This window comes from Cetorhinus maximus, chromosome 23 (genome assembly GCF_964194155.1).
Source record: "Cetorhinus maximus chromosome 23, sCetMax3.hap1.1, whole genome shotgun sequence".
Taxonomy (NCBI): Eukaryota; Metazoa; Chordata; class Chondrichthyes; order Lamniformes; family Cetorhinidae; genus Cetorhinus; species Cetorhinus maximus.
The window spans coordinates 15,264,414-15,291,701 of NC_135901.1; the positions used below are offsets into that span (position 1 = coordinate 15,264,414).

Here is a 27,288-nt window from a genome sequence, read left to right on the forward strand (position 1 = left end):
CTAGGACCTCAACTTTTTACAAATTATGTAAATGACTTGGATGAAGGGGCAGATGGTTTGGTGGCTACATTTGCTGCCGACACAAAGATAGGTAGGAAAGTAAGCTGTGAAGAGGACATGAAGAGGGAGACATAGATAGGTTAAGTGAGTGGACAAAGACCAGGCAAATGGAGTACAATGTGGGCAAATGTGAAATTGTTCATTTTGGCAGGAAGAATAAAAAAGAAGCATATTATCTAAATGGTGAGAGATTGCAGAGATCTAAGATTCTGGATGAGCTGGGTGTCCTAGTGCATGAATCACAAAAGGTTAGTATGCAGATACAACAAGTAATTAGGAAAGCTAATAGCATGTAATAGTTTATTCGAGGTGAATTGAATACAAAAGTAGGGAGGTTATGCTTCAGTTGTACAGGGCACTGGTGAGACCACGCCTGGAGAACTGTGTACAGTATTGGTCACCTTATTTAAGGAAGGTTGTAAGTGCGTTGGAAGCAGTTCAGTGAAGGTTTACTAGACTAATACCAGGAATGGATGGGTGTCTTATGAGGAAACATTGGACAGCTTAGGTTTGTATCCGCTGGAGTTTAGAAGAGTAAGAGGTGACTTGATTGAAACATTTATGATCCTGAGGGGTCAGTGGATGTGGAGAAGATGTTTTCTCGTGGGAGAATCTAGAACTAGGGGTCACTATTTAAAAATAAGGGGTCGCTCATTTAAGACAGAGATGAGGAGAAATTTTATCTCTCGGAGGGTGGTGGGTCATGAAACTCTCTTATTTGAAAGGCGGTGGAAGCAAGGTTTTTTAATATTTTTAAGGCAGAGCTACATAGATTCTTGATTGACAAGGGGGTGAAAGGTTATCAGGGGTAGGAGGAGGTTACAATCAGATCAGCCATGATTTTATTGAATGGCGGAGCAGACTTGAAGGGTCTTGTGGCCTACTCCTGCTCCTAGTTCATATGTTTGTATATGTCCTCATTTTGGTTATCTTAATGCATTTAAGAAGATATGTTCTCTTTTTCAGTCATCTCAATGCCTTCTGAGAAGATATGTTCTGTATCTTAATGCATTTTAGAACATTTGTCCTCTTTTCCAGTCATTTGGGAAGATGTATTCTATTTATCAATCATCTTAATGCCTTTTGAGAAAATATGTCCTTTTTAGTCATCTCCTGGCCTTTTAAGAAGATGTGCTCTCCTTTTGCGAATGCCTTTTAAGATGTTCTCTTTTTCAGTCATCTTAATGTCTTCATCTTCATGTCTTTTGAGAAGATAGGTCCCCATATCCTTCAGCATGTTAATGCCTTTTTGCGATGCATTTTTGGGGAAAGGGGCTTGTAATGGCGGGAGGGGCCGAATAACCACCCCAACCACGTGGTCCTCATTTTGAATTCCGACCGTTGGCGGGAAAGCTCGAGCCGCCCTCCGCCCGCACAGGGTCTGGAGGTGGTGGGGAGCTGATTGGACGGCGGGCCGCCGCCACGCGATGGGCGAAACAGAAGCGCCCGCCGTGATTGGTCGCGGGGGCGTGGCGATGGCTGTCCCCGCCCCCTCCCTGCGGCCGCCCATGTATTTAAGCCGTTAGATGGAGGGGGAAGCGACGCTATTTGAGGGTGTGAGGTGGAGGGGCTGGTCATGGAATAAAGTAGAAATAAAACATTATAAGAGGGAACACAGTTTTTGAAATAAGGTTACTCTAATCAGGGTTTATTTGTATTTATTTGTTTTAAAAAGTGAAATAAAAGGCAGCCAGGACCTCATTGGGATGCCAGTTTAGGCAGGGTCAAAGGTCACCCAAACATTGGCCAACTAACGTGGCTCTGACTGCATGTCAGAACTGTTGGACTTAAATGAAAAGTTTCCCTCTTAAGAGGAAAGATAGGCTTTAAGAGATAGGAGAGGTTGCGACATAGTAATAGAGCAACTCAGCGAAGCGTGTCAGGTTGGAGGTAGGCAAGTGACCAGTGGCAGGCTGAAGAGTTGAAATAAGGCAGTAAAGGGTCTCAGAGCACCAAAGGTCCAGGTAAGACGAAATGGCAGGAGTTACGTGCACACACACACACACACACCATCATCATCATCATCATTGCATGTGGGGCAAAAGGGAGAACGGCGCAAATTTCACTTGGGATTCGCCGAGTTCCCCTCGCTCAAAGGGAGCCAGGGCGACGCCCCGGAGCGAACTGCTTTGGCTTTGCACCCTTCAGCCACCGTGCGGAGCCCTGGCCAACGTTGACACGTGGGAGAATTTGGGTGCCCCACACCCGTAACGCGGCAAGCTGCCCCGCTGGCGGCAGCAAGCAATAAAGGGCGGCGAATGGCATGTCGGTTCTCCCCTTGCGAGGGAGGTGCTGTTTTAAGAGTAAGGAAGTTTTGCCGCCATTATACAAGGCCTTGGCGAGACCACGCCTGGAGCACACGTGCACAAGTTTCAGTCTCCTTAGCTAAGGAGACTTGCCTTTGGTGGGGATGCAGTGAGGGTTCACGAGACTGATGCCTGGGATGCTGGCATGGGGGTGAAGCGCAGAATGGCCTCCTTACTCATTCCGTGAATCCCTATGAGAGAGCCGTCCTACGAGGTGAGATTGAAATAGGGGAGCCTGTTACCGCTGGAGTTTGGAAGAACGAGAGGTGATCTGATTGAAACTTTGAACATTCTTCGAGGGTTTGACGGGGTCGGTGCTGACAGACTGTTTCCCTCCTGCGGCTGTAAAGTCTATAATGGGGGGCGGCGGGGGCGTCACAGTCTCAGGGTGAGGGGTCGTCGATTTTGGACTGAGATGAGGGGAAATTCCTTCACTCGGAGGGTTGTGAATCTTTGGAATTCTAACCCCCCCCCCCCCCCCCCCCCCCAACTCCCCACCGAGAGCTGTGGATGCTCCGTCGCTAAGTCTATTCAAGTCTGTGACTGATAGGATTTTGGGCGCGAAGGGATAGGGCGGGAAGGTGGAGTCGAGGCAGAAGATCAGCCGCCATCCTATTGAATGGGGGAGGGGGGGCAGGCCCGAGGAGCTGAATGGCCTCTCCCTGTGCTCCTTGAGAAAGTGGTGGCGAGTTGCTGCCTTGAGTATAACTGAGAGGCTTGCTAGGCCATTTCAGAGGGCAGTTCGGAGTCAATCATATTGTTGGGGCCTGGAGTCACACGTGGGCCAGACCAGGTAAGGTTGGCAGATTTCCTTCCCTAAAGGACATTAGTGACCCAGATGGGATGAGTCTGAAGGAGTTCTTCCAAATGACCCTTGTGACACCAGTTGTTGAACGTTCAACATTTTGACCGATTTACTGATGACTGAGACAGTAATCTAGAGGTTATTACTTTTGTTTTTGCTTTTTAATTTAGGTCCTAGCTGCTCATGCTCCCTGAGCAGAACCTTTTACACGATAATACTTATGTAGCTGGTACCTACATGAACCACGATAACTGGGCCCTCTCCCTCCCTCTCCACATTACTCTCCAGCCCGAGGAGATGTCCTTAAATCCATTACTGAGCAGGCTGCACAGCATTCGGGACTCACACCCTTGGCTACAGTCCCCGACTGTTCCTACACTCTGTTCTCTCCGCCACCCACCACCCCCAGCTTGAATGGTCCCCTGTAACTCGGTAACATGGTCACTTTGCTCATACATCAAGCTGCTGTCCTCATGGCTCCAAGAACTTTGAATTTACTGGACAAGTGCAAAGTGCTACCTTCTTGATACCCATACCTGTATCACCAGTAGTCACACCCTCCCATCCCTGACCACAGACTAAATCTGATATTATGTAACTTAAGGAGAGTGGCTGCTTGCTGAATCAAATTGTCCAGGCAACTTTCTCCCTATTGTCCAAAGTTCAGGCTCCAGCTCAACAACTCTGAGCTGAAGTTCCTCGAGCTGCACTTACTGCAAATGTTGTTGTTGTGGATCACATTCGTGCCTACCAACGTCCAAATGCTACGGCTGCAACACATCATATCAAGTCAATTCTGACCTGGAAGTTGCTCAATATCAGAGTATTTCCATCATTTTCTATTTTTATTGCATATTTTCAGCATCCACAGTATTTTTGCTTTTCTTTGACCAGGGGAATGTGAGAATATGGAATTCGTTATATTAAGAGTTTGCGAAGCATGTCAGAACTGGGAACTCATGGGTACAACCACACCACAAATACACCGTCCACCAGCTGTATGTAGACAGGGATTCACTTGGTCATCCCATTTACTGACACAAGAACACAGTCACGTCAGAGGGAGACCATTCAGATACTTTATATGCGCAGAGGGATCTATTCAGTATTTCCACTAGTTAACACTCCAGCTTTAAAAGTTCAAAGCAATTGATATACAATCAATTGGTGATGAGGAGCTGTTTAAATGTTCTGTTTACGAGAAAAGACACACTCGTTCACACCGCCTGCTAAGAATCCAGTGAGTTCACATTTGACATTGAGGGTTTTTTCCTGCTGTTAATCAAGTCCAGGATAGAACTATGGATACTGTGTCAACTGACTTAACCATTTTATATCCAGGGTTCAAATCGTAAACAGACCACAAAAGATGATGTTGTATTCGATGAAACAGGTTGTCAATGGCGGTGGGACTTACCCAGCATTCACCGAGAGGCAGAATGTGCCCTATCTGTACAACAGGCGATTGTTGCGCAGGCGCAGTGTCGCTCTGACTGGAGCATGCGCAGTGCAGGTGTTCGGACGGGCCGGTGTCGGAACCGCAGGGAGACAGAAACTGACTGGAGGCGGCGGGTGAGTGAGGCCGAATCGAGCCGGCGGGTCGGGGGAGAGGCTTCAGAAACACCCGGTGTAGGCCGCAATCCCGGATCATAGCCTCCATGTCCCGCGTTTGCAGCTCCGGGGCTTCTTCCCGGTGACAGAGCCGGGTTCGGGGGAAGAGGCTCCGGAGCGGGAGATTCAAAAATTACGGGGAGACCGCGGGCCGCCCGAGGGCTCAGAAACTGGGAGGACGGACACAGGGTCCGGCTAAGACCCACCCGGGAGGGCCCCCCCTCCTGTGTCCCGCCCGGCGGCAGCTGGGGTCCAGCCTGAGACCCTGAATCAGAGACACAGGAGCTGGAGAACTGAACCAAGGCAGAGAAGAGGGAGGGAGAAAACTGGGAGAAACTGTTTTCAGATGCAGGAGTTTGTAACCAGAGGACACAGATTTATGATTTTGACAACAGAACCAGAGGGGGTGATGAGGAGAATATTTTTACGCAGTGATTTGATGTGATCTGGAATGCACACACTGACGGGGTTGGAAGCAGATAAAATAGCAACTTTCAAAGGGAATTGGATCAATAAATGAAGAGGGGAAAATTGGCAGAGTTATGGTGAATGGAACTAATTGGACGGTTCACTGATCTTTGTGACATTCTGAATTTTCCTCTCCTGAGGTTTTAACATTTGATCTTTTCAATCATAATGTGTCTCAAACAGAAGATTTAAAACGTTGGTTTCTACGAGCTGTCAGATCTGTTTCCTGTGTGTCTGTGCAACTTGGGAACTGCAGGCAAGGGTGAGAAGGAACCGATTCTTTTCAGTTCCTCAGATGCACCATTATCACCTCAGATAACAGAAATCTCTGGAGTTCCCCATGTCGTCATTGCCCTCCCCTTGGGTACAACAGCTCTCAGTCAAGTGGAGTCAGTCACACGTGTCTCTGTCATGACATTTCCACTCCTATTTTATCACACACCTCCCTGTGACACTCACCATAACACAGAAACCCAAATATCATTGCTTCCTTACACCTTGTCCTCCTATTACAATCGGATCTTTATTCTGCCTCTTTCCTCACTTAATGTAAGGTTCCCTGCAGTTAAAGTGACCTCTGTTATTAAGAACTGGAGTCGGCCTGTGTGATTATTTTTACACCAGACTCCAGTCAGCCCCACGTGCTGCAGTCGTAACTCCCTTCACAAACCCAAAGAGGAAGAGATTTTTTTTAAGGAGTGGATGGGCACGTCAAACCTGCAATCATGTCCCAGGAATGCTTTGCTGGATGGAGCAACTGCCCAGAATTGTCCCGTCTGTCATTCCCTTCACTCCTTCTGAGTCTAAGAAAATATTCGGCAAAAGAACAGAGACTCCCATTTATAATGACACCAGGAGCATCGGCTCGGATGATGTGGTCGAGTTTCTGGAGGGGGCTTGAACCCACATCCTTCTGACTCGGGGTGAGAGTGCCACCAATTAGTCAATATTGATATCAGTTCCCATTCCACTAGACCATGTCTGTGTTATTACATTAAACCCATCCCATTCCCATTGCAGTGATCCTTGGCTCTGTTATTAGACATTAGGCAACACATTGACATCATATTATACTAATAGACCATGACTCACTTACATTGCTAGATGAGACCCAAACTTTGGTTTTGCTGCACTAGATACTGACTGCATTATCATCACATTGGATCCAATGATGTGTTAACTAACACACTGCAGCCTAACTCTTATTATTGGAACAAATACTGTATTTGTTACACTCAAGGTGAGCCAAACCTTTGTTATTCTTCCTTTGGGCCCATCTGCACTCTTACTGTATCAGACCCTGTGTTTGTAATTGTTACACTTATACTATGCCACTGTTATTATTAGAAAATAGCCTGTCTTTTATTCCAGTTCTGGTGTCTGTGTTTATTATTATCACTGGAAACATTTTTCCTGCTAGTTTTCAACTGGAACCTGTTTCTGCTATTTGATTGTCATATTTCCATGTTTTTAACTTTATTATTTAGTCTCTATGTGAATTTCCTCATGTAAGTCACACTGCAATTCAGCCTTTGGTCTGAAAACTTGCTTCTTGAATAAAATACCGTTATTATAGCTCACAGTGTAGGATCATAAGCTCAGAATTACCACTTGGCAGGGTACAGGTGGGTAAACAGTAACTGGGATTGAACCTCACCATCACACAGCACCTTCATGAAAGAAAGGAAGAAAAATCAGTGTTGCATCCCTTTTGATGTTGATGGGCCATATTCTACCACCTGAAGCATTCCGGGTATCATCATCTGCCATTGTCTTCAGATGGTACAGGAGCTAATGGATGGTGTTCAGCTCATCGTGTTTGTACCAGCGCTTTAGTGTAGCTATCGAATTAGTCCCACTCCCCTGCTCTTTACTCCTAGACTTGGATATTTCTTCCTTCAACTATTTATTCAATTCTCCCAAAAATGTTGCTCTTGAATCTGCTTCCAGCACCCTTTCAGGCAGTGATTTCCAGATCACAGCAACACACTGCTTAAAAAAAAGTTCTGAAATCTGTGTCCTCAGATTAGCAATTTTTCTGCTACTGGACACCCTTATTCTTTCAGTTTGTCAAAACTGTTCATGATTTTGAAAACCGCTTTGCATCTTTTTTGAGAAGGTGGTGGTGAGCCATCTTTTTGGCCTGCTGCAGTCCATGGTGTAAGTTCTGGGTATTTTAAGAGTCAACCATATTGCTGTGGGTCTGGAGTCATATGCAGGCCAGACCAGGTGAAGATGGCATATTTCTTTCTCTAAAGGGTATTAGTGAATCAGATGGGTTTTTATGACAAGCAACAATGGCTTCAGGGTCATCATGAGACCTGGTGGGAATCGAAACCCAGCCTCCAGAGCATTAACCCTGGTCTCTGGGTTACTAATCCAGTGACAATACCATCATGCCACCACCACCACCATCCTGCTTAACCCTTTGCTCCAAGGAAAACAATCCCAGTTTCTCCATATAGCTGAAGTCTCTTACCTTTGGTACCATTCTAGCAAATCTCTTCTGCACCCTCTCTAAGGCTTTCACATCCTGTTTAAAGTGTGATGCCCATAACTGAATACAGCACTCCAACTGAGGCATAACCGTTGGTTTATAAAATCAGTATTAACTCATTGAATGTAAGCACACTCAAAATAATTTTTTTTAAATCTGCACTAAGAGATCGCATGGAGGTGTTCACAGGAGGCTTTTAACTGCTGCTACAATTGTATAACTGACATTCAATCCCCAGATAAAGAAGGGTACGATAACATCATGGTTATCCATCAGTAATCCCTTCTGTCAAGGGTGATTCTTCCTTGTGGATGACTGGGTGCAAGTGATACGTCAGTGTTAGTTGTGTATTCACAGGTGACTAATGTGTCCTATCTTAGCCTTGCAGGCTCTCCTTACAGTGAGGACATGGGGTTTGTTGGCCAGTAGAGTTGGTGATGGATTGCTGACTCGAGCAGCTGCTCTCTCTGTCCCTCTCTCTCAGTGGATGTTCTTGTTGATTGAAAAGTTCATGGATGATGATTCACCGTTTTGGAGGCAATTGGGAATCTGCTTCCCAAGTGTTTCTGTTAATAGAGCAGAATGTCAGGTAGGCCTTGAGATTGTCTTTGAAAAGTTTCCTTTGGCCCCATGTGAAGAGCCTCCCTGGTGTAGCTCCGAGTACAGCACCTGTTTGTCAATCTGAATTCAGGCATTCTGACAACATGCCCAGGCATAGTGGTTACATTACTGGATTAGCAATCTAGAGGGAATAATAATCTGGAGATGTGAGTTCAAAACTCATCACAACAGTTAGAGATTTTAAATTCAGTTAATTCAATAAATCTGGAATAAAAATCTACTATAAAAGCTGTTATCAGTGATCATGAAATGAATGGATTGTTATAAAAGTCCAACTGGTTCCCTGACATTCTTTAGGATGCCATCCCAACCTCATCTGGTCTACTGGTGACTGCAGACCAACTACAATGTGATGTGTTTGACCCTTTGAAATGGTGCATAAGCCACTTGGTCATATCAAAGCCGCTCGAAGAAAGGAAAATTCAATTGGATTGCAGCGGTTTGGGAAGGCAGGTCACCATCACATTCTCAAAGGCAATTACGGATGGCAATAAATTCCCGCATTGCCAGTGACACCCACATCCTGTGACGAATGAAAAAAAGGAGCTGCAGCCTGTTTCCAGATTACTGTGTTATTGGTATGTGACAGCATAACTAAAAATGCACAACCAGGAATATCCACGAGACAACAATCCTGACAGTTACTCACTGAAAGGATTCACTCAGTCACCCCATCTGCTAAGTTCACATTTGACTGGAGGGATTGGATTCCCCGTCATTGCTGCTGTTCTGGTAAAACTTTGGGGGATTTGCAATTCACCATCAATTCCCTTTTTGGTGGATAATGGAGTTTCTGTGCACTTGGGCTTCTGTATAATTTGGTTCCTAATTTAAAAGCAAAATACTGCGGATACTGGAAATCTGAAACAAAAGCAAAAATTGCTGGAAAAACTCAGCAGGTCTGACAGCATCTGTGGAGAGGAAGACAGAGTTAATGTTACTACGGACTCGAAACATTAACCCTGTCTTCCTCTCCACAGGTGCTGTCAGACCTGCTGAGTTTTTCCAGCAATTTTTGTTTTTGTGTTGGTTCCTAATTTTATTGACTGCCCGACACTCGCCCCAATCCCCACATCTTTGCAAAAAAAACACTCACCACTACCAATTAGGCCATTCTATGGCAAGGAATTTACCCAGCATCCCCCGCGGTGGTGAATGTCCCCTTTCCCCGCCAGAGGAGAGCAATGCGCAGGTGCATTATCGCCCAGTGTTTGGAGCATGCGCCATAATGGCGATGTGGCGTCTTCTGTCTGTCTTATCTTCAAACTGGAAAGGAAATGAAAACACGGAGGAACGATGGAGGCGCCGGGAGGACGGGGAGGGTTTCTAAACACTTTGTAAAGGCTCCAAACCTTGAATAAGACCCTGAGATACCCCTGTTTGCAGCCCGGTTCTTTTTTCCGAAGAAGCGCGTTAACGGCCGCCATTTTGGATCAGCGGGGTGCAGTGCGCATGCGCGGACGTCTTGTTTTTTTTTGGTAAAAATTTACTTTATTCATAAAATGTCGTCAACCACATTCCAAACCATTTCAAACACACCATTACAAAGGTACAATCAGGTTCAACTTTTACAACATGTATCACCAGGTGCATCAGTACAAACAATATTACAATCATTTGCAGACATTCATTTTGAGCTGGACAGCCCGAGGGGATTTAAGCAGTTCCCAGTCCCTCGGTGCACTGTAGCAGAAAGGTCTTAGACAGCGACCCTTCCCCATTGCGCCTTTGCGGCAGCTGCCCCAAGCTTTAGTGCGTCCCTCAGCACGTAGTCCTGGACTTTGGAATGTGCCAGTCTGCAACACTCGGTCGGGGACAACTCTTTGCGCTGGAAGACCAACAAGTTTCGGGCAGACCAAAGAGCATCTTTCACCGAGTTGATGATCCTCCAGCTGCAGTTGATGTTTGTCTCGGTGTGTGTCCCTGGGAACAGCCCGTAGAGCACAGAGTCCTGTGTCACAGAACTGCTCGGGATGAACCTCGACAGAAACCACTGCATCTCTCTCCAGACCTTCTTTGCAAAGGCACAATCTACAAGGAGGTGAACAACGGTCTCTTCCCCACCACAGCCACCTCGAGGGCAACGTGCCGAGGGGGTGAGACTCCTGGCGTGTAAGAAGGATCTGACGGGGAGGGCCTTTCTCACCACCAGCCAAGCTACGTCTTGGTGCTTGTTGGAAAGTTCTGGCGATGAGGCATTCTGCCAAATGACTTTGACAGTCTGCTCGGGGTACCATCCCAAAGGATCCACCCTCTCCTTTTCCCTCAGGGCCTCTAAGACGTTACGTGCCGACCACTGCCTGATGGACTTGTGGTCGAAGGTGTTTCACTGCATAAATTTTTCCATGAGGGACAGGTGGTACGGCACGGTCCAACTACTTGGAGCGTTCTGCGGTAGCGTGGCCAGACCCATCCTTCGCAACACCGGGGACAGGTAGAACTTCAGCACATAGTGACACTTGGTATTTGCGTACTGAGGGTCTACGCACCGCTTGATGCAGCCACACACAAAGGTGGCCATCGGTATGAGGGCGATGTTGGGCACGTTTTTTCCAACGTGTTCACATCCTTCCTGTGGTGCCCAGAACTGTACACAGTACTTCAGCTGAGATCTAAATAATGTCATATATAAGCTCAGCATAACCTACGTGCTCATGTAGTCTATGCCCCTATTGATAAAGCCCAGGATACTGTATGCTTTATTAACTGCTCTCTCCACCTGTCCTGCCACCTTTAATGATTTATGCACATATACACCCAAGTCCCTCTGCTCCAGCACCCCCTGAACAATTGTATCTTTATTTCATATTGTCTCTCCATGTTCTTCCTACCAAAATGCCACATCCAGTCGTGAATGATGGTGGACAATTAAACAACTCACTGGAGGAGGAGGTTCCACAAATATCTCCATCCTCAATGATGGAGGAGCCAAGAATATCAGTACAATAAATGCTGAAGCATTTGCTACAATCTTCAGCCAGAAGTGCCGAGTGGATGATCTATCTCGGCTTCCTCCGGAGGTCCCAAGTATTACAAATGCCAGCCTTCAGCCAATTCAATTCATTCCATATGATGTCAAGGCACGAGATACTACAACGGCTATAGGCCCTCTCAACATTCCGGCAATAGTACTGAAGACTTGTGCTCCAGAACTTGCCGCGCCTCTTACCAAGCTGCTCCAGTACAGCTGCTACACTGGCATCTACCCAGCTATGTGGAAAATTGCTCCAGTATGTCCTGTGCACAAAAAGCAGGACAAGTCCAACCTGGACAATTACTGCCCCATCAGCCTACTCTCGATCTTCAGTAAAGTAATGGGGAGGGGTCATCGACATTGCTATCAAGCGGTACTTGCTTGGCAATAGCCTACTCATTGACGTCCAGTTTGGGTTCCACCAGGGTCACTCAGCTCCTGACCTCATTACAGCCTTAGTTCAAACATGGACAAGAGAGCTGAACTCCCATGTGAGGTGAGAGTGATTGCCCTTGACATCAAGGCCGCATTTGACCGAGTGTAGCATCAAGGAGCCCTAGCAAAACTGAAGTCAATGGGAATCATAAGGAAAACTCTCCGCTGGTTGGAGTCATAGCTAGCACAAAGGAAGATGGTTGTGGTTGTTGGAGATCAGTCGTCTCAGCTCCAGGACATCACTGCAGGAGTTCCTTAAGGTAGTGTCCTCAGCCCAACAATCTTCAGCTGCTTCATCAATGGACCTTCCTTCCATCATAAGGTCAGAAGTAGGGATGTTCGCTGATGTTTGCACATTGTTCCGCGATTCTTCGGATACTCAAGCAGTCCATGTCCAAATACAACAAGGCCTGGATAATATCCAGGCTTATGCTGACAAGTGGCAAGTAACATTCACGTCACACAAGTGCCAGGTAGTGACCATCTCCAACAAGAGACAATCCAACCATTTCCCCTTGATGTTCAACGGCATTACCATCATTGCATCCCCCACTATCAACATTCTGTCAGTTACCATTGACCAGAAACTTAACTGGACTAGCAATATAAATGCTGTGGCTATAATAGCAGGACAGAGGCTAGGAATCATGCGAGGAGTAACTCACCTCCTGACTCCCCAAAGCCTGTCCACCATCTAAAAGGTACAAGTCAGGAGTGTGATGGAATACTCCCCACTTGCGTAGATGAGTGCAGCTCCCACAACACTCAAGAAGCTTGACACTGTCCAGGACAAAGCAGCCTGCTTGATTGGCATCACATCCACAAACATTCACTCCCTCCACCACCAACACACAGTTGCAGCAGTGTGTACCATCTACAAGATGCACTGCAGGAATTCACCAAGGGTCCTTCGGCAGCACCTTACAAACCCACGACCACTACCATCTAGAAGGACAAGTGCAGCAGATAGATGGGAACGCCACCAGTTGAAAGTTCCCCTCCAAGTCACTCACCATCCTGACTTGGAAATATATCACCGTTCCTTCACTTTCGCACAGTGGATGTACCTACTTCACATGAAGTGCAGCGGTTCAAGAAGGCAGCTCACTACCACCTTCTGAAGAGCAACTAGGGATGGGCAATAAATGATGGCCCAGCCAGCGAAGCCCACATCCCATGAATGAATAAAAACAAAAATCACCTCACACTTCTCCACAACGAACATCATCTGCCAGATAGATGTGCCTTGACAGATAGTGTCCACTCCACAAACTTGCCTCCGTCCTTTTGAAGTTCAACATTGTGCTTCTCAAAGTTTACAATTCTTCCAAGTTTCCTATCATCCCCCAACTTCGAGATTATCCGAACTCTTTGGCTGCAATTCCAATCGAATGAAAACGATATTTCGAGTCTGCGCGGGTGAAACAAGTACCTAATTTTAATCCCATTTTCCAGCAGGAGGCCCATGGCCTTGTATGCCATGGCATCGCAAGTGCACATCCAAATTAAATATTATGAGGGTATCTGCCTCTACCACCCTTTCAGGCAGTGAATTCCAGACTCCCACTACCCTTTGGGTGAAAAAATACTTCCTCAAATCCCCTCTAATCCTCCTTCCCCTTACTTTAAATCTATGCCCCCTGGTTATTGATCCCTCCATCAAGGGGAAAAGTCCCTTCCTGTCTACCCTATCTATGCCCCACATAATTTTATACACCTCAATCATATCCCCCCTCAATCTCCTCTGCTCCAGGGAAAATAACCCCAGTCTATCCAATCTCTCCTCATAACTAAAACTCTCCAGCCCAGGCAACATCCTGGTAAATCTCCTCTGCACTCTGTCTAGTGCAATCACATCCTTCCTATAATTCAGATTCCAGAACTAAAGACAATACTCTAACTGTGGCCTAACCAGCGTTTTATACCGTTCCAACATAACCTCCCTATTCTTATATTCTATGCCTCGGCTAATAAAGGCAAGTATCCCATATGCCTTATCTACCTGTTCAGCTACATTAAGGGACCAGTGGACGTGCACACCAAGGTCCCCCTGATCCTCGGTACTTCCCAGGGTGCTCCCATTCATCGTGTATTCCCGTGCCTTGTTTGTCCTGCCCAAGTGCATCACCTCAAACTTATCTGGATTAATTTCCATTTGCCACTGACCAGCCCGACTATATCCTCCTACAATCTAAGGCTATCCTCCTCACTATTTACCATCCCATCAATTTTCGTGTCATCCATGAACTTACTGATCAATCCTCCTACATTCAAGTCTAAATCGTTTATATATACAGCAAACAGCAAGAGACCCAACACTGATCCCTGTGGAACCCCGCTGGACACAGGCATTCAGTCACAAAAACACCCCTCGACCATCACCCTCTGCTTCCTGCCACTCAACCAATTCTGGATCCAATTTGCCAAATTGCCTTGGATCCCATGGGCTCTTACCTTCATTATCAGTCTCCCATGTGGGACTTTATCAAAAGCCTTGCTGAAGTCCAAGTAGACTACGTCAAATGCATTGCCCTCATCTGCACACCTGGCCACCTCTTCAAAAGATTCAATCAAATTGGTCAGACATGACCTCCCCTTAACAAAACCATGCTGACTGTTCTTGTTTAATCCCTGCCTCTCCAAGTGTAGATTAATTCCATCCACCAGAATTGCTTCCAATAGTTTCCCCACCACTAAGGTTAGACTGACTAGCCTGTAGCTCCCTGGTTTGTCCCTTCCTGCATTCTTGAATAACGGGACCACATTGGCTGTCCTCCAGTCCTCTGGCACCTCTCCTGTGGCCAGACTTGCCTCACTGATTGACAGGAATGGATTTTGGAAACTCCTTTTACAGGGGGTTAGAAGGGGAGGATTTACAGAAGGGAAACTAAAATGTTTTCCTGATGGGATCTTCTACAGGAATTGTGTTGGTGAGCGGTCAGAAAAGGGCAAATGAAATTAAATCCAGAAAAGTGCGAGGTAATGCATTTGAGGAAAGCAAACAAAGCAAGGAAATACTCAATAAACGGGAGGATATTGAGAGGGCTGAAGGGAGTGAGAGACCTTGGACTGCATGTCCACTGGTCCCTGAAGGTGGCAGGACAGATTTACAAAAATGTTGCCAGGACCGGATAATTGCAGCTATGAAGAAAGATTGGATCGGCTAGGGTCGTTTTCCTTAGAACAGAGGAGGCTGAGGGGTGATGTAACTGAGGTACACAAAATTATGAGGGGTCCAGATAGCGTAGACAGTAAAGGCTTGTTTTCCCTAGCTGAGAGGTCAATTACCAGGGTCCATAGATTTAACGTGATTTGGTAGGAAGATTAGAGGGGACTTAAGGAAAAATCTCTTCACCCAGAGTGTGGTGGGTGTTTGGAATTCACTGCCTGGTTTGGCAGTGGAGGCAGAAACCCTCAACTCAATTAAAAGGTACCTGGGTCTGCGTCCAAAGTGCTGTAACCTGCAAGGCTACGGACCATGTGCAGGAAGGTGGGATTAGAATGGGTGGCTAGTTTTTTATTTTTCGGCCTGCATAGATACGATGGGCTGAATGGCCTCTTTCTGTGCCATAACTTTTCTGTAGTTCAATGAATTGTTTCTGAACTGCCTCACTATCCCATTAATATAAATAGACTGTCGGTTGCTGTGAGTGTCAGACTATATTGTGTCTCCTCATTCTTCCCCCTTCTCCCACTCCGAGTTCCAGGCTGGAGGCTCCTGCGGCTCGATGTGTAGCTTTGGTGGGAATGTGGGACAGTTCTTGGGCCCAGAGATCCTGGAGGGTTGTAGGGCTGGAGGAGATAATAGAGATTGGGAGAGGGGAGGCCATGGAGAGATTTGAAAACAAGGATCAGCATTTTAAAATTCAGGTGCTGCTGAACCGGGAGCCAATGTGGGTCAGCAAGCACGGGATGGTAGGCCAATGGGACTTGGTGTGAGTGAGGACATAGACAGCAGAGTTTTGGATGATCTCACGTTTACTGAAGGTAGAATATGGGAGGCCGGTCACGATTGTGTTAGAATAATCAAGTTTAAAGTTAACAGTTTGATGGATGTAAGTTTCAGAAGCAGATGAGCTGAGGCAGGGGCAAAGTCAGGCAATGTTACTGAGGTGGAAATGGGCAGTCTTAGTGATAGTGCAGATTTGTGGTCAGAAGCTCACCTTCTGGTCAAATATGAAATTGAGGTTGCAAACAACGTGCTTTAACTTCACACAGTTTGTGTACCATCGACAAGGTGCACTGCAGCAACTCACCAAGGCTCCTTCGACAGCACCTTCCAAAGCTGAGACCTCTGCCATCTAGAAGGACAAGGGCTGCAGATAGATAGTAACACCACCACCTGGAAGATCCCCCCCAAGCCACACACCATCCTGACTTGGAAATATATCATCATTCCTTCACTGTCGCTGGGTCAAAATCCTAGAACTCCCTCCCTAACAGCACTGTGTGCGTACCGACACCACATAGACTGCAGCGGTTCAAGAAGGCTAAAAGATTAGTTAAGGAAAAAGTGGGACCTATCAGAGATGAAGATGGAAACTTGTGTGTAAATGCAGAGGCTGTGAGAAGGGTTTTGAATGAATATTTTGTCTCCATGTTTACAAAGGAGAGGATGGAAATATAGTAGTCCAGGAGGAACACTGCAAGATATTGGACTGGATAGTCATAAAGAGAGAGGAAGTACTCGAAGGGTTGAAACCCTTGAAAGTTGATAAGTCACCAGGGCCAGATGGATTGTTTCCAAGGCTGCTGAAGGAAGTCAGGGAGGAGATAGCAGATGCTCTGAGGATGATTTTCCAATCTTCACTAGATACAGGGGAGGTACTGGAGGACTGGAGAAATACAAACGTAGTTCCATTGTTTAAAAAGGGATCAAAGGAAATGCCAATTATAGGCCAGTTAGTCTTACATCGGTGGTGAGCAAATTAGCAGAATCAATCCTGAGAGATTGGATTAACTGTCATGTGGAAAGGCATGGGCTTGTCAGGGATGGTCAGCATGGATTTGTTAAAGAAAGGTCCTGCCTCATAAATTTGATTGAATTCTTTGAGGAAGTGACAAGAAGGGTTGATGAAGGTAGTGCAGTGGATGTTGTGTACATGGATTTTAGCAAGGCGTTTGACAAGGTCCCACATGGCAGATTGGTCAGGAAAGTAAAAGCCCATGGGATTCAGGGTAATGTTGCAAACTGGATAAAAGGTTGGCTTTGTAACAGGAAACAAAGGGTAATGTTCGATGGATGCCCTTGCGAATGGAAAGTTGTCTCATTTGGTGTTCCCCAGGGCTCAGTGTTGGGACCCTTGCTGTTTGTGTTATACATTAACGATTTGGACGTGAACGTGGGGGGGACGATTGGGAAATTTGCAGATGACACAAAGATTGGCAGAGTAGTGGATAGTGTAGAGGATAGCCATAATCTCTAAAACAATATAGATGGGTTGGTGGAGTGGGCGTTAAAGTGGCAGATGGATTTTAACATAGATAAGTGTGAGGTCATACATTTAGGGAGGTCAAACAGTTACAAGGATTACACAATAAATGGGAATATACTGATAGGGGTAGATGAAGTGAGAGATCTTGGCGTACAAGTACACAGGTCCCTGAAGGCAGCAGTTCAAGTAGACAAGGTTGTAAAGAAGGCATATGAATGCTCTCCTTCATTGGCAGAGGTATAGAATATAAAAGTAAGGATATCATGTTGGAATTGTATAAAACACTGGAGAGGCCACAACTGGAGTGTTGTGTGCAGTTCTGGTCACCACATTATGGGAAGGACATAATAGCTCTGGAGAGAGTGCAGAGGAGGTTTACAAGAATGTTGCCAGGGTTAGAAAAGTGTAACTATGAGGAGAGATTGGATAGGTTGGGGTTATTTTCCTTAGAACAAAGAAGGCTGAGAGGTGACTTGATTGAGGTGTACAAAATTATGAGGGGAATAGATAGAGAGGACAGGATAAAATTGTTTTCCTTGGTAGAGAATTCTAGATCCAGGGGACGTAGATTCAAGATAAGTGGCAGAAGGTGTAGGGGGGAACATGAGGAAGAACTTTTTTACGCAGAGGGTAGTGGGTGTCTGGAATTCGCTGCCCAAGTTGGTGGTAGAGGCAGAAACTTTAAACTCCTTTAAAAAGTACCTGGATCTGCACCTAAAGTGCTGTAAGCTGCAGGGCTATGGACCGGGAGCAGGAAGGTGGGATTAGAAAGGGTACCTGGGTGTCCTCGGGCTGGCATGGACAAGATGGGCCAAATGGCCTCCTTCTGTGCTGTAACTTTTCTATAGTTCTATGGGTATAATGATGGCAGATTTGAAGGAAAGATGGACAGTACTTGAGAGAGAAAACTGTTGACATATTCAGTGAAAATGGGGAAGTTGAGTGATCAGTAGTTTAGTGGGTGTAGGGTCAATAGAGCAAGAGATGAATTTCATGGACAAGATGAGCTCTGAGAGGGCATGAGGGGAGATGGAAGGGAAACTACAGAAAGATGTGAGTTCAGGGCTCAGGTATTGGGGAACTTTAGGGAGGGCGAGTGGAAAGGAGGGAAGCAGCAAAGGCAGCTCATCCGATTGTCTCAATCTTGGTGACAAAGAAGCTCCATGAGACCCTCACACCAGTTGTTGGGGGTGAGGATGGAGGGAGAGCATTTCAAAAGGAATGAACTTGTGTTAGAGATATTAAAAAGGTTCAACACATTGTGCCTTTTAACACAAAACTAATTTATTTGATATTTATCCAGAATATTTGCCCCCCCCTAAGTGGTCTGTAGTTTATTAACATCAGCAGAAACAGATCCCAATGAACATGGTTCAGTCCTGGATGTGATTAACAGCAAAATCCCACCACTTTAGTTACTTGTGAACTCGCTGGTGTGTCAGCAGGTTGGATGAGGTAGTGAATCCCTTCCCACACTGGGGGCAGGTGAATGGCCTCTCCCCAGTGTGAATTCGTTGGTGTGTCAGCAGCTTGGATGAGGTAGTGAATCCCTTCCCACAATGGGGGCAGGTGAATGGTCTCTCCCCAGTGTGAATTCGTTGGTGTGTCAGAAGGTGGGATGGATGAATAAATGCCTTCCCACACTGGGGGCAAGTGAACGGCCTCTCCCCAGTGTGAATTCGTTGGTGTGCCAGCAGGTTGGATGAGGTAGTGAATCTCTTCCCACACTGAGGGCAGATGAACGGCCTCTCCCCAGTGTGAATTTGCTGGTGTGTCAGCAGGCTAGATAACTGAGTGAATCCCTTCCCACACTGGGGGCAGGTGAATGGCTTCTCCCCAGTGTGAACTCGCTGGTGTCTCAGCAAGCTAGATAACTGAGTGAATCCCTTCCCACACTGGGGGCAGGTGAATGGCTTCTCCCCAGTGTGAACTCGCTGGTGTCTCAGCAGGTAGGATGAGGCAGTGAATCCCTTCCCACACTCAGAGCAGATGAAAGGTCTCTCCCCTGTGTGAACTTGCTGGTGTGTCAGCAGGTGGGATGACTGAGTGAATCCCTTCCCACACTGAAGGCAGGTGAATGGCCTCTCCCCAGTGTGAATTCGCTGGTGTACAGTGAGTTGAGATGATCGCCTGAACCCAGTACCGCAGTGAGAGCATTTAAATGGTCTCTCGTCAGTGTGAACACGTTGATGGGACATCAGCTCGCAGGAACTTTTAAAGCACTTCCCACAGTCTGGGCATTTAAAAGGTCTCTCTTCACTGTGAACTCGCTGGTGGCTCAGCAGGTAGCTTGAAAGAGTAAATCCCTTCCCACACGTTGAGCAGGTGAACGGCCTCTCCCCAGTGTGACTGCGCCGATGCTCTTCCAGCTCTGACGGGAATCTGAATCCCTTCCCACAGTCCCCACATTTCCATGGTTTCTCCCCGATGTGGCTGCACTTGTGTCTTGACAGGCCAGATGATCGGTTGAAGCCTCGTCCACACACAGGACACATGTACGATTTCTCTCCACTGTGAACGGTACTTTCTCCTTCCATGTTCAAAATCAAATGATATTCAGGGCGAATGTCAGATTCTGCTGTGATGTTTTGTTTCTGTTTCCCGACTGCAAATCCTCCCCTTCTAATACCCTGTGAAATTGATTTAAAACAGAAAAAAAGGTGTGAGAGAGAATCCACAAAAACACAAATGCAGGTTGTGAAATTGAGCTGCATGAATCTGGTAATTTGTGGGGCCGGCACCAGGGAAAAGTGACCATGAAAACTGCCGGATTGTCATAAAAACCCAACTGGTTCACTAATGTCCTTCAGGGAATGGAACCTGCCACCTGGTCTGGGTCTACACAAGACTCTGGCCTCCATGGGATGAAAGAGAGAGGTGGGAGGTGCAGGGGGTGAAGATGTGTTTAATACATCTTCAGCTCAACCAGAACTTTGGCAGAATATCCCAAACCCTCAACATCCACTACCTAGAAGTATGAAAGTAACACGTGTCAATGAACACCATCACCTCCAACTCACACACTGTCCTAACTTGTCTGACATCCAGTACTGGATGAGCAGAAAGTTCCTCCATTTAAATGTTGGGAAGATGAAAGCCATTGTCTCCACTCCCTAACCACCGACTCCATCCCTCTTGCAGCTCTCTGAGGCTGAACCAACCTATTCATAATCTTGTTGTCAAATTTCAGCCCAAGCTGAGCTACTGACTACAAATCACTAAAACCACCCATTTCCACCTCAGTAACATCGCCCAGCTGTGCCACTGCCTCAGAGCACAGCCCGGTCCCCACAGTGGCGCTCTGGGTTCCTGTTCTCATTGATAGGGGACTTTCTGACCCACAGGGAATTCTGGATAAACCAGCCGCCATCGAGACCAATCAGTGAACAGCCATTTTTTTCCCCCAGTTGGTAAATTGGAAGATCCATGGCAAGGGGAATATTGGACAGGAAGCACAATGAGAGGTTCGGACACTTTATTAAATACTTACAGCAGAAGCACATTAATCTGATCGGAGATCACTTCCTCACGAGCAGCCAGCGGTGTGAAGCCTCCTGAGATTCCGGTCCCTCAGTATCTGTGGATGGAAACCATCCTGGTACCTTGTCTATCTTTCAATACAGACAGCTTATCCAATATCTCATCAATTTTAAACCCTTCAAGGGTCTCAACTATCTCCTTTTTCATCAGGACCTGTGCAATGTATTTTTCTTTGGTAAAGGCAGGTGCAAATTGTTAGTTTAATACCTCAGCTATGCCCCTTGCCTCTATGTGTAAATCCCCTTTGTGGTCCCTAATCAGCCCCACCCATACCTTTATCACCCTTTACCTAGTTGTATGCCTACAGAAGACATTTTAATTTTTAAGTTACCTGCCAATCTCTTTTCATACTCTCTCTTTGCTTCTCTTAATTGCTTTTCCAATTCTGCTTTGAACTTTTTTTATTCAGCTTGGTTCTATTTTACACCTGACATCTGCAAGAAGCACATTTTTTCTTCTTCATCTTAATCTCTGTCGTTTTTGTCATCGTGAGAGCTCTGGACTTCTTGCCCCTATCTTTTGCCTTGTGGGAATAAACCTTGACTGTGTCTAAACTACCTCTTTTTCAAAGGCTGCCAATTTTTCAATTCCAGTTTCACCTGCCAACCTTTGATTCTAACTTAACTGGGTCAGATCCATTCTTACCCCACTGAAATTGGCTTTCCCCCAGTTCATTATTCTCATACTTACCTGAAACCTTTGCCTACAGACAAACTGTTTCACTTCCACATTCAAACTTTGATGATATTCAGGTCCTGATTAATCGAGTGACTCTGTCAGATGTTGATGTGATGTTTGGATTGAGTTTCCCGTCTGTCAATCCTCCACTTCCAGTGCCCTGTAAGTTTACAATAACCGTCACTATAAATCCAGGATAGAAACTGAGAAGGGACAAACATTTCTTTTGATTTGAGTTTGCTGTGTGTAAATCTTCCCCTTCTAATCCCCTGTAAAAGGAGTTTCCAAAATCCGTCCCTGTCAGTCCAGGATAGAAATACACAATATCATCTCCTCCTGCTGACAGGGACAGGGATGATCGCGCATGCGCCCTGCTGCACAAGATGGCGGCCGTTAACCCGGGTCTCTCACCTAGGGACACGGATCGGGGGAACTGCCGCCCACAGATACCAGCGAGGAACCGGTAGCTTGTTATTCTGGCTTCAGAACGGCTCAAGGTGTTTACGAAACCTGCCCGTCCACCGGCCGGCTGCATCTCTCCCTCAATTCAGCCCTTTATCTTACCGGCTGCGGACCTGACAAACAGGCAGCTTTCTTTCGCCCTCACTCACACTGCGCATGCTCCAAACTCGAGGCGGGACTGCACCTGCGCTCTGATGTCCAGCTCCAGCAGCCACACTGCACATGCAAACGTCACAATGTCCAGGTGATTGACGGCAGCTCCGGACCAATGGTGGATGGGGGCGGGACTGCAGGATCAAGGGGGTACGGTTGGCCCTCCAACCAATCGGAGTGAATGAGGGGCGGGGTTGAGCGCGGATCTCCCTCATTGGCTGAAACTCTGCATCATTTTGAAAACAGATTTGTCTCAAACTCCAGGAGAAAGCTGGACTTTTCTGTTTGTGGCTTTAAACAGATGAAACCCTGTGGGTGTGGAGCAAACATTTCAACATTTGTTTCTGAAATTTGGGAACATGGTGAAACGAGGCACAAACTTAAAGGAATAACTGGGCAGACAGGGAATGTCACCACAACAAGGGAGTCCTTGGTTTCAATAAATGAGCAGGCAGGAGGGTTTAGGACACCATGGTCCTGCCAAGGCAAGGTCGGGATGGAAGGGCGATAACCAATCGCAATCCAAATCCATACCGTGGGTTACCTATCACCGTCCGAGTCACGGTGAACCACAGCGAAGGAGGATCACCTATGGATCGGGACTTCTTCACCAGGAGGATCCTGTTGAAGGCGTGCGGCTTCCAAGCTACGGAGATCTTCACCCTGCATGAAACGAGGCACAAACTTAAAGGAATAACTGGGCAGACAGGGAATGTCACCACAACAAGGGAGTCCTTGGTTTCAATAAATGAGCAGGCAGGAGGGTTTAGGACACCATGGTCCTGCCAAGGCAAGGTCGGGATGGAAGGGCGATAACCAATCGCAATCCAAATCCATACCGTGGGTTACCTATCACCGTCCGAGTCACGGTGAACCACAGCGAAGGAGGATCACCTATGGATCGGGGCTTCTTCACCAGGAGGATCCTGTTGAAGGCGTGCGGCTTCCAAGCTACGGAGATCTTCACCCTGCATGACTCCCGCAAAGGCGGTTATTTTGACGTGACGTTCAAGCGGATGGCAGACTGCGTCCGGCTCCTGAGGGTGTTCGAGGAGAAGAGAGACCTGCCGGAGATGAAGATCCTGACGGCGGAGCCGCACTTTTCTCTGCCGTTGCAACGGGAACGTGAGGTGATGGTGCATGTGTACAACCCCTTCGTCCCTGTCGCCGACGTGGTCACCTTCCTCACCAGGTACTTCGATAAGGTGGGGAGCGGCACCGAGATTCGAGACGACTTGGGGATCTGGACAGGCAAACGCCTGTTTAAGGTCACGCTAAAGACCGATGGTAAGGGAGCCATTTTCCACCCTCCCTCCAGTTTCGCTATCGGGGGAAACCGGGGCTACCTGGTCTACGCTGGGCAACCCAAGCATTGTCGCTCATGCGGCAAGGCTGGTCATGTGGCGGCCAACTGCAGCGCCTCCCTCTGCAAGATCTGCAAACAGGAAGGGCACCAGACAAAAGACTGCAAACAGGCCAAGTGCTGCAACCTGTGTGGCGAGGCAAGTCACCTCTACAGGACCTGCCCCAAACGCTGCCGTACTTACGCACAGGCAGCCAAAGCCGACCAGGGGGAAGCAGAAGAAATGTTTCGTGTCACTCCAACCACCAAGGCCCCCAGGGAGCTCAACGGGACAAAGGAGGACACAGAGAGAGACAAGGTGGAGAAAGAGATCGAGGCAACAGAGAGCCAATCAACAGCACTACCCCCTGAACCTCCCAGTCCTCAGGACAGCGAATCAATGGAGGAGGAGGCAGCAGTGGAAAAGCAGCAGGGGGAGTGGCGGACGGTGAAGAACAAGAAAAGTAAGAGGGAGCGAAGAAGAAGCAAAGGCGTTTCCCAGAGAAGCGGCAAGAGGCGTCTCCCATCCGACACGGATGACAAGGGCAGCAGCTCTTCGGATGATGAAGTGCCAGAGCGGCACCGACAGAAGAGGCGGCAAAGCTCCAGGGCGTTGGAGGACGAGACACCCGAGCTCCAGAAAATTGGAGACAACAAGGAGACCAGCGCACCCCAACTTTGCCTGCAACCTGAGGAGGCCAGTGCACCACAGCCCCTGGAATCTGGGAGCAGTGAGGCAATCATCGCACCCCAGCTCCAGGAAGCCGGGAACAGCAACACCCCAGAGGGGGTGAGTTTTGGAGAAGCTTCTCCAGCAAAGGTCATCTCAAAACCCGCTCTCGACGTGAACCTCCAGATGCCACTGGAGCAGAACACGGCCAAGGAGATCTACCTCAGCCCATCCAAAGTGAAGGAATTTGAGCTCACTACGGGTATGAAGGAGCAGACTAAAGGTCTGGGACTCTCAGAGACAGTGGGTTTGGTAGGAGAATAAATGCTTTAAAATGGGTTTAAAGATTGTATCCATAAATGTGCGTAGCATTAAATCTACTACGCGATGTGTTGCGACCTTGGACTACCTAGCCAAGGTCAAAGCTGACCTGTTGTTTCTGCAGGAGTGTGCGATACCGCACCTCAGCTCCTACAGGCAATGGTCACGATGGTGGTCCCACGGGCCATCGATCTGGTCGGGCGGAAACGACTCTCGTTCCTCCGGCCTGGGTATTCTGCTGCGGGGAGGCAACTTCACCGTCTCCGAGGTCAAGGAGGTGGTGGGCGGGCGACTCCTCGTAGCAGACGTAGTGTACAAGAACGCTCCACTCCGGTTAATTAACGTGTATGGCCCGGCACAAGGGGCTGAGCGGCTGGAGGTTTTTCAGCAGCTCCCACTGCTGCTGGCGACCTCCAGGCCGGTCATTCTGGGCGGGGACTTCAACTGCATCATCGATGCGGCTGGACGATCCGGCAGGGCCGGAAGCAGATTGGACGCTACGTCCAGATCCCTGATGGAAACAGTTAAGGATGCCAAGCTGCACGACGTCTTCAGCAACCCTGCAGACGGAGCGCAGCGTAGATACACCTGGTCGCGGCCAGACGGGTCCATTCGTTCCAGGATAGACTTCCTGTTTGTGTCCCGTGCATTCACAGTCAGATCCACCGAGGTCAAGCCGGTGTTCTTCTCTGACCACTGCCTCCTACTGGCGGACTGCCACTTGGAGAAGGACCTGAGGGTGGGCAGGGGGGCATGGAAGCTAAATGTGCAACTGCTGACCCCAGAGAACATTGAGGAGCTCAAGAGGGATTACAAAGGTTGGAGAACCGTGAAACCCCTCTTTGAGTCCCTGACACACTGGTGGGAAGCGATCAAGGGAAGCATCAAGAGGTTTTTCATCCTCAAAGGCACCCAGAAAGCTAGAAAGGAACAGAGGGAAATGTCCCGACTCCAGAAAAAGATGCAGAATCTGCTCCGGCTGCAGTCGATGGGGGTCGATGTCAAGGAGGAGCTCCAAGAGGTGAAGGGCCAGCAAGCCTCGCACTTTGCCTCGGAGGCCTCCAAGATCATTTTCCGTTCCAGGGTCCGCTCCGTGGAGCAGGATGAGACGTGCTCACGTTTCTTCTTCCAAAAGGTACACAGAGAGCGCTCTGTGATCAGCAGCCTGAAGGAAGAAGACGGCTCAGTAAAGTCATCACGGTCCGACATTCTGAGGATCAGCAAATCCTTTTATGCCGGACTGTATGACGTGAAGCCCACGGACAGCACGGCCTCCCAGTCCTTCCTGTCCTCTATCACGGAGGTCTTAGACCACAGTACGCGGGAGAGCCTAGACAAACCGCTAACTCCTGATGAACTGACTAAGGCCCTCGAGTCCTTCGAGAAGAGTAAAACCCCCGGAAGCGACGGCTTGCCGGCGGAGTTGTATTCGGCTCTGTGGGACTTGATCGGCCCAGACCTGCTAGGGGTGTACGAGAGTATGCTCCTGGCCGGTAGTATGTCAGAATCCATGAGGAAAGGCATCATCACCCTCATCTACAAGCACAAGGGGGAAAGGGAGGAAATTAGAAATTGGCGACCCATTTCACTGTTGAATATGGACTATAAGATTCTGTCCAAGGTCATCGCCAATCGGGTCAAATCCGCTCTGGAATTGGTGATTCACCCTGACCAGACCTGCTCTGTGCCAGGCAGGAAGATCTCTGACAGCCTGGCGCTGCTCAGGGATACGATTGCCTATGTACAGGACAGGGGTGTGGATACCTGCCTCATCAGCTTGGATCAGGAGAAGGCCTTTGACAGAATATCGCACACCTACATGGGGGATGTGCTCTCCAAAATGTGGTTTGGGGAGGGAATTCGAAATTGGATCCAACTGCTCTACACTAACATCAGCAGCGCAGTCTCAATCAATGGGTGGGAAACAGATAGCTTTCCGATTAAATCTGGAGTCAGGCAGGGCTGTCCTCTCTCGCCTGTCCTTTTCGTGTGTTGCATAGAACCCTTTGCCGAGTCCATCAGGAAGGATCCGGGCATAAGAGGAGTGACGATCCCAGGCAGTGGAGGCACTCAGGTAAAAGCCTCCCTGTACATGGACGACGTCGCCGTCTTCTGCTCGGACCCGCTGTCGGTGCGCAGACTGATGCACATCTGCGACCAGTTCGAACTGGCCTCGGGAGCCAAGGTAAATCGGGGGAAGAGCGAGGCCATGTTCTTTGGGAACTGGGCTGACCGATCCTTTTTCCCCTTCACTGTCAGGGCTGACGGCCTGAAGGTGCTGGGGATATGGTTCGGAGGGACCGGGGCATGCGTTAGAAACTGGAAGGAGCGAGTGGCTATGGTGAAAAGGAAACTGGGCATGTGGGAGCGACGCTCCCTCTCCATTGCGGGTAAGAACCTGGTCATCAGGTGTGAGGTACTCTCGCTGTTGCTGTACGTGGCGCAGGTCTGGCCCATTCCAGACTCCTGCGCGACGGCGATCACTCGAGCCATCTTCCGCTTTATCTGGAGGTCGAAAATGGATCGTGTCCGCAGGGACGCGATGTACAAGCCTCTAGATAAAGGGGGAAAAAACGTGCCCAACATCGCCCTCATACTGATGGCCACCTTTGTGTGTGGCTGCATCAAGCGGTGCGTAGACCCTCAGTACGCAAACACCAAATGTCACTACGTGCTGAGGTTCTACCTGTCCCCGGTGTTGCGAAGGATGGGTCTGGCCACGCTGCCGCGGAACGCTCCAAGTAGTTGGACCGTGCCGTACCACCTGTCCCTGGTGGAAAAATTTATGCAGAAAAACACCTTTGACCACAAGTCCATCAGGCAGTGGTCAGCACGTAACGTCCTAGAGGCCCTGAGGGAAAAGGAGAGGGTGGACCCTGTGGGATGGTTCCCCGAGCAGACTGTCAAAGT

The 27,288-nt window shown here is 48.1% G+C and overlaps 1 protein-coding gene across 3 annotated transcripts; it reads right to left on the reverse strand.

Annotated features, from left to right (window-relative positions):
* Positions 1-18,475: 18,475 nt before the first annotated feature.
* On the reverse strand, positions 18,476-22,061 carry LOC144696993 (uncharacterized). Of its 3 annotated transcripts, XM_078568739.1 has the most exons (5): positions 21,842-22,050; positions 21,443-21,590; positions 20,703-20,789; positions 18,771-19,842; positions 18,476-18,687 (listed from the first exon to the last, which is right to left on the reverse strand). In XM_078568739.1, the coding sequence occupies exons 4-5, from the start codon at positions 19,747-19,749 to the stop codon at positions 18,602-18,604; spliced, it is 1,065 nt and encodes a 354-aa protein (XP_078424865.1). In that variant the 5' UTR covers positions 19,750-19,842; positions 20,703-20,789; positions 21,443-21,590; positions 21,842-22,050; the 3' UTR covers positions 18,476-18,601. The 3 variants fall into 3 exon arrangements, with proteins under 3 accessions (XP_078424865.1, XP_078424864.1, XP_078424863.1); XM_078568738.1 differs by having other exon boundaries at positions 18,476-19,842; XM_078568737.1 differs by having other exon boundaries at positions 18,476-19,842; positions 20,703-21,590; positions 21,842-22,061.
* Positions 22,062-27,288: the final 5,227 nt, after the last annotated feature.

Coding starts and splice junctions, on each gene's coding strand:
- LOC144696993 (XM_078568737.1), bottom strand. CDS start 19,749: ATGGAAGGAGAAAGTACCGTTCACAGTGGAGAGAAATCGTACATGTGT.